Source organism: Ammodytes marinus (genome assembly GCF_949987685.1).
Source record: "Ammodytes marinus genome assembly, chromosome: 13".
Classification (NCBI taxonomy): Eukaryota; Metazoa; Chordata; class Actinopteri; order Uranoscopiformes; family Ammodytidae; genus Ammodytes; species Ammodytes marinus.
In genome coordinates, this window is record NC_137217.1 from 653,069 (window position 1) to 666,227 (window position 13,159).

The window sequence follows — 13,159 nt, forward strand, 5'->3', positions numbered from 1 at the left end:
ATTAATTAGTAACAATTAATTTATTATTAACTTATGCTCAATGACATTTTTGACAAAAAAATAAAATAAAAGTCTATAATCCTGCCCTGCACGGAAGCGCCCTCTGGTGGGGCCGTACCCCACCGGCCCCTAATGCAAAGACGCCACTGTTCATCTGATGTAATGTTAAAACATTAAAAAAAATATATAATTTCCCCAATAGCGTGGAATGATGTAACGTATAGCTAGCTGATGTGGGAAAACGTTTTTTTAAGTTGAAACTAAAATGGGAATCAAAACTATAGAGCTTAGCTATATAGGGGAAGGTGGGGTGATTTGTGCAACTTTTTACTCAAAGTGATTTTAAAGTGAGGCCTTGACAGTTATGTCTCCAACTCAAATATGTACATATATTTCAGGATGTTGTGCATCCCTGGCAATAAAAACTTTGGATCTGGAATAAACTGTTTAAGAAATATAGCTTTCGGAAAAAAAGTTGTCTTGACGCACAAATCACCCCACTACGTGGGGTGATTTGTGCGTCATTGTGTCACAATGACAAAGTCACCATCATCATCTTTCTGGCCATCTGAACTCTCATCAGTGGTGTCGTTAAGTGGAATTGAGATGTCACTCTCTTCTGAGCTACTGTAGACAATCACTTTCTTTTGGTGAGCAGCGTATACAGCCATGCCACTGGCACAACTCTCAGAAATGTACTTTGCACTAGTTGCTCCGTGCTTGTGGAACCAACTGCCACCTGACAAATGTGATTCCCCCTACATTTCTGCCTTTAAATCAAGGCTCAAAACCCATATGTACACCCTGGTGTTTCCTCCCCATTAACTATCTTACCTCTGCACTACTATCTGTGTTTATGTGGATGTATGGGCTTTACGTCTTTTATTTTGGTTATTGTTATTGTACCTTCATTGTTTACCTACTGAATGCACTATGTACAGCACTTTGGACAGTGCAAACTGTCATAAATGTGCTTTTATAAATACATTTTACTTACTTACTTACTTATAACTCACCCAGGCCCTTGCGCACAAATCACCCCATCCCCAGAATTTTGGATAATAGGCATGATGCAGCAATTTAGGGTTGACATTGTGCTAACTATATAGACTCAAAGTGTAGCATACCAAAGCACTAAACATGTGTCAAATGTTTTCAAACGTGTCTATAATTGTTCAGACACAATAATCAAAAAACCTTGATCATGGAAATTTTACTTTGAAAGGCAAAACACAGTTTTTTGAGCTTATATGTGCTTATATCTTATTCCTTGTGTCTCCCTTCTTTACAGGATGAGTCAAATGGATGGCTCTTCTTAAATATGTGGTCACATTTCCAATTTCTTCCACGGTTTTCTAGAAACAAGGGGTTTTGCATCTTCCAAAATGCACAAATCACCCCACCTTCCCCTACTGTAAATTAACTGTTTAAATATAGATAAGATAGGCTATTGTTATATAGCCTACGGTTGGCTATATTATGCATTTTTATTTAAAAAAGACAGCAGAATTTAAGAGATAAACAATGAAATAATGAGAAGAAACTTTTCTTTATTGATGCTGCTTACCTCTCTGCAACTTGATTTGTTGATCCAGACAGACCGACAATGATTTCATAGAACACATACAAATTTAGGCCTAATATCTTTTTTTGCATTTACATTTTCAACCATACAATTCTTGTCATTTTACAATACTTTTTTTCCTGTAGCCCCCTTACTTATATTATGATTTACTTATGTGAGGAACTTTATTTTTATATTTAAATGAATGTAGGCCTATTTTTTTTCAACAACAATCAGAAATGATCAGACAGTCGCAAAATGTAATGGATTTTGCGACTGTTTGAGCATTTCAGATTGTTATGTTCGAAATGATAACGAATTGAAAAAAATAAATAAAAGCGGGACATTACTAACCTATGACTGGGAACTCTACTGCTCTACTGCAGCTATATGCCACTTACAATTATTCAACAAAGCTGCTTCGTAGTTTAGTTGTGCACACTCCCGCGGATCTCGTGCACTCTCGGCAGGCAGAAAGTCCACGCCCCGCTCTGACGCAGAAATATATTTTTTTCTTTCTATTTTTTACACAAACACAAACACACCGACATAATACATTTGATTTTTTCATAAAACAATTATTTATTGTATGTTATTTGTGTTTTAAATTGAATTGATTACATTAAATAAAAAATATTCTTTAAGCGGGAGGTCAAAGGTTAACAACAAAATGGCTGAACACACTGGAGCTGATATCACAATGCTGTGAACATCCCGATTCATCGGGTGTATTTGGATCTCTTGTTGCAGGAATCAGTGTTTGGATCTATTCTCTTTTGAACAAAAACTGACTGCTAGTTATGATCGACTTTTATGGATACGCCAACTGGGAATACCCTGCACTAGTTTCCGGAAGATAAAGCAGTCATTCCGGAAAGTCTAGTACAGTGCTGCTTCTTGTTTTGACTCCCGTTGTTTTTATACCGTTTTATATAAGGTTTTTGTTATTGTATCTGCAAAGTAGAGGGCACATTGTTGACTTGTTGCGGTCTGCCAAATGCACAAGCTGAATCTTGTGCTAGCAAAGTACCGTAACTTGTGAAGGAAACAGCAAGCAGCGGTGTAATGGCGTGTTGAAACTTCAGTGACTCCAGACACAACAAGAAACCAAGATGAACAGGAAGAAGGACAAAGGATTTGAAAGCCCGCGCCCTTTTAAATTATAAGTATTTTTTCTATATATTTTTTAATCTTTGTCAGCACAAAAATAAAATGGTTTGCGCTCATGTTCGACAAGAAAGTTTACGTTGGCATTGATTAGCCCTTGGATGTAGTGCAGGCAGTTACGTTAATTAATGTTCCTTAACAGTTTGCCATAAACATGTGTATTTAGCTGAGGGCATCTAGTTCGGTTCACAATTCAGATTTTACATCGCATATTGACATTGTTTTCTCTTTGCTTTTACGACCCACCAGGTGGTGTGCATCAACAACATCAACTTCCAAAGGAAGTCTGTCATTGTGAGTACATCAGCAGTTCCATTAGAAAACACAACAGCTCTACAGTCTGAATTCAAATTGAAAAATGACTACATTTAAATAGTATTACACTGACAACTCTTCAATATTAAGTCAAAGTATTTATATATTTTTTTCTTAATATAATCCAGGCTGTCAGAACTGTTGCTGTGTTACAGCCTATCATAATTAGGTTGAATGTAAATCAGAATGACATGGAAAAACCTAGCTCATCATCAGGCTCTTTACTTGGCAAAGACAATCATTTCAGCCAAAAATGACAATTACAGTCCATCTTCACCAAATTCTTTCTCTTTTGTATATCTTAGGGCTATGTGGAGCTCACCATTTTTCCTACAGTGGTCAACCTGAACAGGATCAAGCTTAACAGTAAACAATGCCGCATCTACAGGGTCCGGGTCAATGAACTTGAAGCCCCATTCCTTTACAATGACCCCACACTGGAGGTGTGCCACCATGAGTCGAAGCAGTGAGTATATCATTGCACTGCATTGTATTTGTACTTAACACCTCATATAAGGAGCTTTTAAATGTTTATGAAAGTCTCATTTTCCTATGATGATCATAGATGATGTATAACAGCAAAGGAGACCATCAGAAAATAATGCCTTTTTTTTTAATAAAGTTTTTTATTAAGGCCTTTGAAAGGGTCAGATTTTTCCCACAGAATTTAAACAATGATTTACGGCAGGCAGCCCAGGAAAACCTGTGTTTATGAGCGGATGAGCAAATCAACAACATTGTTGTCTTTAAAAAAAAAAAATTCTAGTTGTATGGTTGGTTGCATGAAATAATTAACAATGTAGGGTATTATTATTTAAGCATCAAATAACTGCCTTTCAAATGTCTGATTGAGTCTTTTTGTTATTTAGCTTATTTTTCTATCCATTCATTCCCCTACATCCCAAGGGTTTTAAAAATACACGTGACTGTAAATACACTGCCCGGCCCAAAAAAGTCACACACTCCAATATCTTGTTGGACCATCTTTAGCTTTGATTACCGCACATATTTGCCGTAACATATTTTAATAAGCTTTATTTGGCACAAGGTTGCTTAGAACCTTGACCTGACCAACTGAAGCAACCCCAGATCCTACTGTACACTGCCACACAGGCTTGTACAGTAGTCCACCTCTCTTACCCTGATGCACTCTGGAACAGGGTCAATTTTGGTCTCTTCAGACCACACAACCTTTTGCCATTTCTCCAATCAGTACACTTCCTGGCAAATTGAAGCACTTTATCCTGATAAGCCCCACTGATAAGTGGATAAGAGGCTACACATCTGCATAGTCCATATCCATTATGTTCTCTTCGCATTGTGCGTATGAAAATGCTCTTACTTTCACTATTAAACATAGCCAGAGTTCTAATGTTGATTATTTAAATTTTGATTCCACCAAATCATTTTCTTTATTTGAAATGATCTCCCATCATGATCAAAAGATTTTTTTCTCCAACCACATTTCTTCCTCAAAGATGACGGTTCACCACTATCTATCCAGGTTTTAATAATGCGTTGGACAGTTCTTAACACGATTTTAGCAGTTTCATCTTCTCCTGATTTTTACGCAGGCCAATAATTTCACCTCTCTGAACAATTACATATTTTCCAAAACCACAGCATATGACTTCTGACATGGTTGTTTAAGAAATAAGAAACTATTCACTGCATCAGTTAGGGTTAAATAACTGAAACATATTAATGACTGTAGTTTTTGACCAATGGAGGGCTCTTGCCTATTTGCTTTGTAAAAACCCAGGTGGTAACTTTTTGTTTTGGCTGGGGAGTGTATTATATCTGGGGAATATAATATACATTATGCATTGGTAAGTCATAAGAGATGAATCTCTGCTGCTTTAACCAAGGTATTGCAGCCTTATATTGTATTGTATAGTATCAGGAAAGTGATATAGAATTGTTCATGAAGGGGAGGAATCAAGGGCGTAGGAACCCAAAAATTATACCGCAAGGAGAAACATATTTTATTTTGAAAGCGCAACACAGCTTCTTGTCACCGGCCCCCTAAATGTTTTTTTTTGTTTCCCCCGAACCAAGCCTTTAAGGCAGGGCCGCCGCTCCCTATACGCAGAGTACGCAGACTGCGTAGGGCACCAAGTTCCTGGGGGGGGCACCCCAAAAAAAAAAAAATTATAATTATAATTATAATTTTTTTTTTTTTTTTTTTTTTTTATTAAAAAGGAAAAAGAGATGGTCTGGGGGCCCCCCAAAATAGTTTATTTTTTGTTAAAGTTCATGATAATCATTACATTACAAAAAATATATAAATTAGTTATGAACAGGCCCATCGTTGTTTTTTCTTAATTGTGTAACCTATCCAGGGGTGGATTACTGCACAGGCACACCGGGCACAGGCCCAGGGGCCCAAGGGCTCAGGGGGGCCCTTAGCCAGAGATACTGATAGTAACTTTTCATGTTGCATAGTCAAAGAGCTCAGTCACTGATGTCAATAACAGGGTCCAAAAAGGAATAGCCTAAATATAAGTACTCATTAAAATGTAACAAGATAGAAATCATCATGGGCCCCTCAACTAGTAGGGGAGAAATACAAAAGCAAGTTAAAAACAACAGCATTAGTAGCTCTGCCTAAGGGGGTTGAAGGCCCCCTCACACATACACAAATAAACTTTATATGTGTGAATTCTAAATTGTTCATATCCACCCTTTATCTGTTGAAATGGGCCTCTCCATCATAGAACATGGGTCTGCAGACCAATCTACTGTTTTTACAGTTGCAGAGTAAAGAGTGCTGCCTGTTTAAGAAAAATCTGAAAAATAATGTTCCTTCTGCATCTCAGGATTTGATATCTCTCTAGTCTCTAAAATTTCCTCACAAAGTGCACCAGATTGATGCATTTTACTTTAAAAAGGTAAAAAAAATTCCACCCACCCCCCAATAAGGTACAGGGTCCCTCCAACAATACCCCAAGATCCTGTGGGAAACACTGACTTCCTTAATATGTTTTTGCCATTAATTGTATGTATCCGTGTAGAAAATTCAGTGTACCTGACTGGATAGGGACAAGTGGGGGGCCCTTTAAGAGTGTAAGCCCAGGGGCCCATTATCTCATAATCAGTCTATGATCCTATCACTCAATTCCTTTGCAAAGGCAGTTTTTTCACAAGTTAAGCTGTTCTTTCTGTTAGTAAATGCTGGCAAATGTGCCAAAAAGCAGTCGCAGAGATCTTGCAATGGCAAAAAAATTTCACCCAAAAGCGTAGCAGCGGCCCTGCTTTAAGGTAGCGCGCAGGGTTGGGGGCATGGACATATAAAGAAATGGACAGCGGACTGAAAACCGTTGAAAGATGGCCGCTAGGGGTGTGCACGTGTACACGTGTACACGTGTAACCGTTCAGTAAATCATAACCGTTTAGGAAAAATCAATAAACGAAAACCGTTTTTTTTTTTTTTTTTTTTTTTTTCAAATTTCAAAGTTTTTAAATATGTTCTGGAGACACGCGTTTATTGATTTTACATCACTAATAAACTAATTGGGGAGGATAAAAGCTAGTCTGCCGAGAATCTGTCTGTCCCTCGGCGAGTGTGTGTGAGTGAGTGTGTGTATCGGCGCACACACACACACACGGGGAGTTGCCGTGCCGGTGCTTGACTCACAGCCACGGAAGAGTGATGAAAGATAACCTAAAGATTAAAGTTACCCGGTTGACGTGAACTACGCTCGTAAGTAGCCCGAACTTTATAACACCTGTTCAACATGCATTTAACGTGGACATGTAGAAAGCGATAGGCTATATTAATCAGGAAATGAATGAAGCGCGATTATGACGGCGAACGTGTGTGTGTGTGTGTGTGTACCATGGACCTATTATAAGAGGTGTGTAAACGAGCGTAGTTCATGTCAATTGTGTGTTTACAGGCGAACGAACGCGTATGTGTGTGTGTGTGTGTGCGCGCGCCTACAAGACGGCGGGGGCACGAGGACAATGACGTCACGGTTAACCGTGTACACGAAAAAAAAATTTGTCGTGTACACGGTTAGGCATTTTTGTAAACGTTCACACCCCTAATGGCCGCCCATTCATTCCTCTGAAAGCTGCTCATTGGCGCAGATCAGCCACAAGGAAGTGTCCATACTGCTTTCACGGGTCCTTATGGAGCATGCGCAGTGTGCGTTCCATGACGTCGACGGATGTTGAAATATTCTCTTGTTAGCATTGTAGCATTGCATTGTTTACAGACCTTGGAAGTATAAGTTACTAACCCCCCGATGATTCTCTATGTGTGATCTTCAAATGACACTCCCGTTTTTGTAAAGTGATATAAGGGTTAACAAGTTCTAAACGAAGATTCTTTCTGCCATCTGGGCAACAATGTTTAGTTAATGTAAGCTAAAGGCTAAGCTAGTGTCGTAGTGCTGTTTGACAGCGTGTGCTGCTATGAGCAACGTTCTTAAATCAACCATCAACGTCATTCCTGTTAAGTAAAAAGAATAACCTCCGACATGAGATGTTAACAGAAATGTTTAGCCTACTAGCAATGTTCTAAATACGGAGCACTGAGCCCGGAGGCTTGGCCAAAACAAAATTTGTTTCACTACGGCTCCTTTCAGCTGCCCGCCCCCCTAACTGCTAAAAACGGCTATTAAACGCTTGAGGTGGCGTTTTGAAACGAGAAAACTTTCATTTTATTAGTACATGGTCTAATGATAATTATGAGCTTTTGTTTGCTATCTAGACATTTTTTGTGGAGACACATTTCTATTCCCCCCGCTGTCCCGCGCTCTATTTGAGACGCGGTGATATCTCCTTCTGACACCGTTGTGATTTGAGGGACCCATCCAGCCAGCGCAAATAATTACGTAATACCAGGCTTGGCCACTGGGCACTGCTGTATGCTGGGAGAAGGCACATTCTTGGGGGCCTGGTTGGGGGTTAGGCATTCAGGTGGGGAGTGTCCATTTGAGTGCCTTAACGCAGCAGCTCTGCCTAGAAGGCTGCGTTGAGGGCACAAAACAACATCGAGCCACCGGCTCAGACTGTTTGGGAAGTCTATGCAAAAGCAGTTAGAACGCTACTTGGCGACTTTTTTCACACGTTAACCTGTTCTTTCTGTTAGTAAATGATCTGCGCAAAAGCTCATTCACTTCCTACTTTATCCAAACCGACTTAAACAGCTTTCTGTGTATAGTATCGCTAATTTAAGCCTGTAAACAAACCTAGTGCTGAGTCCGCCTCTCAAGCTGCTGCTGCTGGCACATCAGAGGTTCACTGCTCCTGAACGTTACCGTCCAGCATGCGCTCTCTAAAAGCCTTCTGTTCTATGGGCTCGGGCTGCCTACTGTAAATATGGGTTTTCAGGTCGATGCAAGGTGCAATTTTTAAAAAAAGAAAAGAAAAAAGGGTGACGTTTTTATACATGAAACATTTGGAAACTAAACTTGCAAGAATTAAATCTCCCACACAATAACATTCAAAGTATGATTGCATATCATACTTTTTTTTTTTTTTTTTACATTTGATTTTTTTTCTTGTTATTTTACTACTTTTGTTTGGAAAATTCCATAATATCAGTGTTTCTGCCAGCATAAGTGGATTTTCAATTCATAGATATGGTGATATTTCATCAAGTTCTGAGGTGTCTTTATGAAGGGATTCAACAGGTGTAATTATTCTCTATATTTGATCTATTTATTATTTTCAAAGCAAATTAGAAAATTTCATATTTTTGCTTTCCATGGAAGGTGGCAGATGGTGGTTATACTGATGATGTGGAAAGCTTCTGGTAGTAGTGCTATCATGGTAACCCCCCCCCTTTAGGATTTAGCCTATGTGTCTAAAAGCTTACATTACAGTAGCTGTGCCAAAAAGCAGGCGCAGAGATCTTGTGTCCCCTCCAATGTTAAACTCATTCCTACGCCCCTGGGAGGAATTATTAATGTTTAAGTATTTACCGTACTTTTCGGACTATAAGCCGCGACTTTTTCCCAATTTTTCGACCCTGTTATTACACAGCACAGTATATGTTCTGTAGCTACTAGGGATGGGCGTTAGTAATCGAGTACTCCTCGTTTAAAATGAACTCGATTGGTGGATGAGGAAAATCGTTTTTTGTTGTTTTTAGTGTTTGTAGCCTTTAGGCCGGCTGGCGGGCCGCCCCTATTTTAAAATGTTATATACGTGTACAAAACGGCACAAAACGGATAAAATAAAGTTTAACAAAATTAAATATTTTGATGCAAGTGCAATAAACTGAGCGTTGTGTCAAAAAGCAACTGCAAATAACTGCCACCTCCGTGCCACCGTAGCACAGCCTGTGTTCTCCACAGCACCGCGGAGCCGAACACGGTCTCTCCTTTCTCCAGAACATTGTCAGGAATATAACTGTACAATTATTTCAAAGCAGATGATAAAATTACGTTTATAAAAAGGGGAGATGACACCTCTTACTCTCAGTTAGTAATGAGTAGCCTAGACTCCAGGTGAGCATGCAAGGTGCTCTCCGCTTGGAAAGAAAAGTAAAGAAGAAGCAAGACTTACTTCAGGCACATTCGCTCCGAGCCGACAACAGTTAAGAAGCCTTCAATAGGGAATATGGGGATAAGATTCAAAAACCGACCGGTGTAACGTTCCGTTAATGAGGAATTAGTCGCGGTAATTATTCACGGACACGGAGTGAGCATTACGCAGTTGGATATACAACTATCTGCTTTGGTGAGTTATTTATATGTATTTAAATTGTAGGACAATCATTTAATATTATTTGCTGCCCTTCTTATTTTAAATGGTGACTTAGGCTATTTTTTTGTTACAACTACAGCCCATGCTTTTTTTCTCCCCAACGCAGACCTACTCGATCGGATTAAATTGTGGCCCGTCTATTTAATTGCTTTCAGTGAGGAAAATGTGTTTTAAACTTGTGGGAATAAATCCTTAATATCATATGGCAACTGTGACTGTTTGTCAATAAGCATTGAGCGCTTTATTGCAGTGAACCGTTGTTCTGCAGACAGATGCGTTGCGTTCTAAAAATAGAAAAAAGTTTAACGAGGAATCGATTGATCCTTGAGGAATGCAAGCGATCACACGAGTAGTGAAAACACTCGTGCCCATCCCTAGTAGCTATTGCACTAAATCAGGGGTGTCCAAACTACGGCCGTTTTTTATTGGCCCGCGGCCGATTTCAAAAATATAATGTAATATGGCCTTTTTGAAAAAAAAAAAAAAAAAAAAATTGCATTTCTTAATTAACCCACTTCAAAACTGATTGATTGGCCTGTGGCACATTTTAAAAATATAATGTACATTTCTATTCCCCCGCTGTCCCGCGCTCTATTTGAGACGCGGTGATATCTCCTTCTGACACCGTTGTGATTTGAGGGACCCATCCAGCCAGCGCAAATAATTACGTAATACCAGGCTTGGCCACTGGGCACTGCTGTATGCTGGGAGAAGGCACATTCTTGGGGGCCTGGTTGGGGGTTAGGCATTCAGGTGGGGAGTGTCCATTTGAGTGCCTTAACGCAGCAGCTCTGCCTAGAAGGCTGCGTTGAGGGCACAAAACAACATCGAGCCACCGGCTCAGACTGTTTGGGAAGTCTATGCAAAAGCAGTTAGAACGCTACTTGGCGACTTTTTTCACACGTTAACCTGTTCTTTCTGTTAGTAAATGATCTGCGCAAAAGCTCATTCACTTCCTACTTTATCCAAACCGACTTAAACAGCTTTCTGTGTATAGTATCGCTAATTTAAGCCTGTAAACAAACCTAGTGCTGAGTCTGCCTCTCAAGCTGCTGCTGCTGGCGCATCAGAGGTTCACTGCTCCTGAACGTTACCGTCCAGCATGCGCTCTCTAAAAGCCTTCTGTTCTATGGGCTCGGGCTGCCTACTGTAAATATGGGTTTTCAGGTCGATGCAAGGTCGATGCATTTCTTAGTTAACCCACTAGTGCAGGGGTGTCAAAACTGATTGATTGGCCTGTGCAGGGCAGTACAGTGCGACAGTTTTGATCGCATTTGCTACTGAAATTGATCACGTGCGATGATGAATACGAATCCATTCGCATTCGTGCGACAGGTTGATAATGAGGAGAGGCTGTCTTTGAAACACAGAGGAGAGATACAACACTGCTTAGAGGGCTCTACATTAACACTGCGGGTAAATGAGTCTTAGGCAAGTAAGTTATTGAGTCCACCCTCCACTTTGGCTGGTGAAAGATGTGTGCTCGGGATCTGTGCTCGTGCAGCGATTCTAGGTATAAAAACTTCACGGCTTCAACGGCAATTACCGGAAGGAGACGGCACATTACCGCAGTTAAGTTAGCGCGTGTACAAACAGAACATTTCCTGTGCGCCTTCACATTAAAAGCCTGTTACTAGCCAAACATGAGTTGACTTTTATTTTGAAGCCGGTAAGAACAGGAAGTTAGCGCTTTTTTCTAGCTTGAAAGGCAACTCCTTCAGCTGCAGAGAGCAGTCAACAGTAGTCTAGTCTTAATTTAAACAAAGTTTTAAAGCCACTGAAAAGCTACTCCCAACACATTCACAACAACCTATTTAATTTATCCTAAATTGTACCAATATGTATACTTATTTATTTAATAGGCTATGTTTAATGTTTTAAAGTTTGGTTTTAATTAACAGAAGGACATTATAATAATAATTCTGAATCAGCAAAAAATTGCAATTGGCAGGTTAGATTCTTTTTTCTAAATTGCAATCAGTGCACCCCTATTCATTTTTCTACAATTATTACTGCACACACTAGGATATCATATTAATTGTGAATCTCAAATGAGACCAGGATGACATGCTCAAAGGTAGAGCAAAATGCAAGGGTTAAGGTTATGCAAGTTTTCAATCATAGCCTACTGTGTGCTACCAAATTTATTTTTGTGCTACTGAATTTTTTTGCTTGCTAGCACCAGTGCTAGCACCTAAAAAAATAAGCGTACAGCCCTGGGCCTGTGGCACATTTTAAAAATATAATGTTATATGGCCCTTTTCATTTTTTAATAATTTAAATGCACTCATTATATTACAGAGAAATAGTATAATATGCATAATATTTTATTTTAAATTAATATTATTATGGAAAATCCATGTGTCCTTCTCCAATAGCTTCTAATTAATCTGACACAGTGTCTCCATTTTATTCATACAAAATTATTCAGCTTTAGCCTCTTAATTTCTCTCTCAAAGTGCACCAGATTCATGCATTTCACTTTAAAAACTTAAAAAAATCTCCCGTGAGGGCAAACCCCTGGACCCCCCTTGGAGAGGCGGGATCTCGGCTGGCTACTATTTTCACCAAGCTGGACATTAGACGCAAAAGCAGAAAACACTGGGTGTATCAATGGCATTTAACAAGAGGGGGAAAGTGCCTGTTTAATGTGTTGCCGTGAAGAAGGATTACAATTTACGAGGACACTATGAAACTAAACATCAGAGCAGCTACATGTCCTGATAAATGTGTTATTTTTGCAAAGTGGCCCGGCCCTTCGTAGATTTTTCTGTATGTGGCCCTCAGTGAAAAAAGTTTGGACACCCCTGCACTAAATGGTAACACTTAAATACGTTATGCAAATATGCAACTTGTTTGTTGAAATGTTAATAAATGGGAGATTCCTCAAGCAGCCATCTCTTTCCCGACAATCCCCTCTGTGCACGAATTCTTACATATGGTAATTAAACATTATAACACCTGCGGTTTATAGTCCAGTGCGGTTTATAGTGCGGAAAATACGGTAATTCAGTGGATTAGCTAAAAACTGTTATAGCCCACTTGATGTATTTGCAAATAGAATAGAATTTTCACAAGATTTACCAACTCTTTCGATTTACTTCTGTTACATTTCTGAGATTAGTTTTCAGTAAACTGGAAATACTATTGATGTTAGGGTGTTGTGTAAGAAACTCATATCTATTATTTAGCAAGAAGAGAATTTTTTTTTATTTGTCATTTGGATTCCTGTAGTTGTCGTTACATTTTACCACGGCATATTACTGTCAATATATTTGTTTGTGTTTAAGAGGATGGTGGCCATCGGAACATTCTGAGTAAAGGAGCACTTTATTCAAATATATTTATTAATAAAACTATATGATAACAACAATAATAATAAAGTAATCGTGT

General features: G+C 39.2%; 1 protein-coding gene across 2 annotated transcripts in view; it reads left to right on the forward strand.

Annotated features, from left to right (window-relative positions):
• The first annotated feature begins 2,248 nt into the window (after positions 1 to 2,248).
• The window catches only part of taf2 (TAF2 RNA polymerase II, TATA box binding protein (TBP)-associated factor), a 100,363-nt gene continuing 89,452 nt past the window's right edge, over positions 2,249 to 13,159 (forward strand). Inside the window, exons 1-3 of one of the 2 annotated variants that reach the window (XM_080038774.1) lie at positions 2,249 to 2,726; positions 2,971 to 3,025; positions 3,352 to 3,512. In XM_080038774.1, coding sequence (XP_079894900.1) covers positions 2,677 to 2,726; positions 2,971 to 3,025; positions 3,352 to 3,512 — 266 coding nt within the window. In that variant the 5' untranslated portion in view covers positions 2,249 to 2,676. Of the gene's footprint in view, positions 2,727 to 2,970; positions 3,026 to 3,351; positions 3,517 to 13,159 lie in introns of those variants that run through there. The other variant, XM_080038775.1, reaches the window with a different exon arrangement.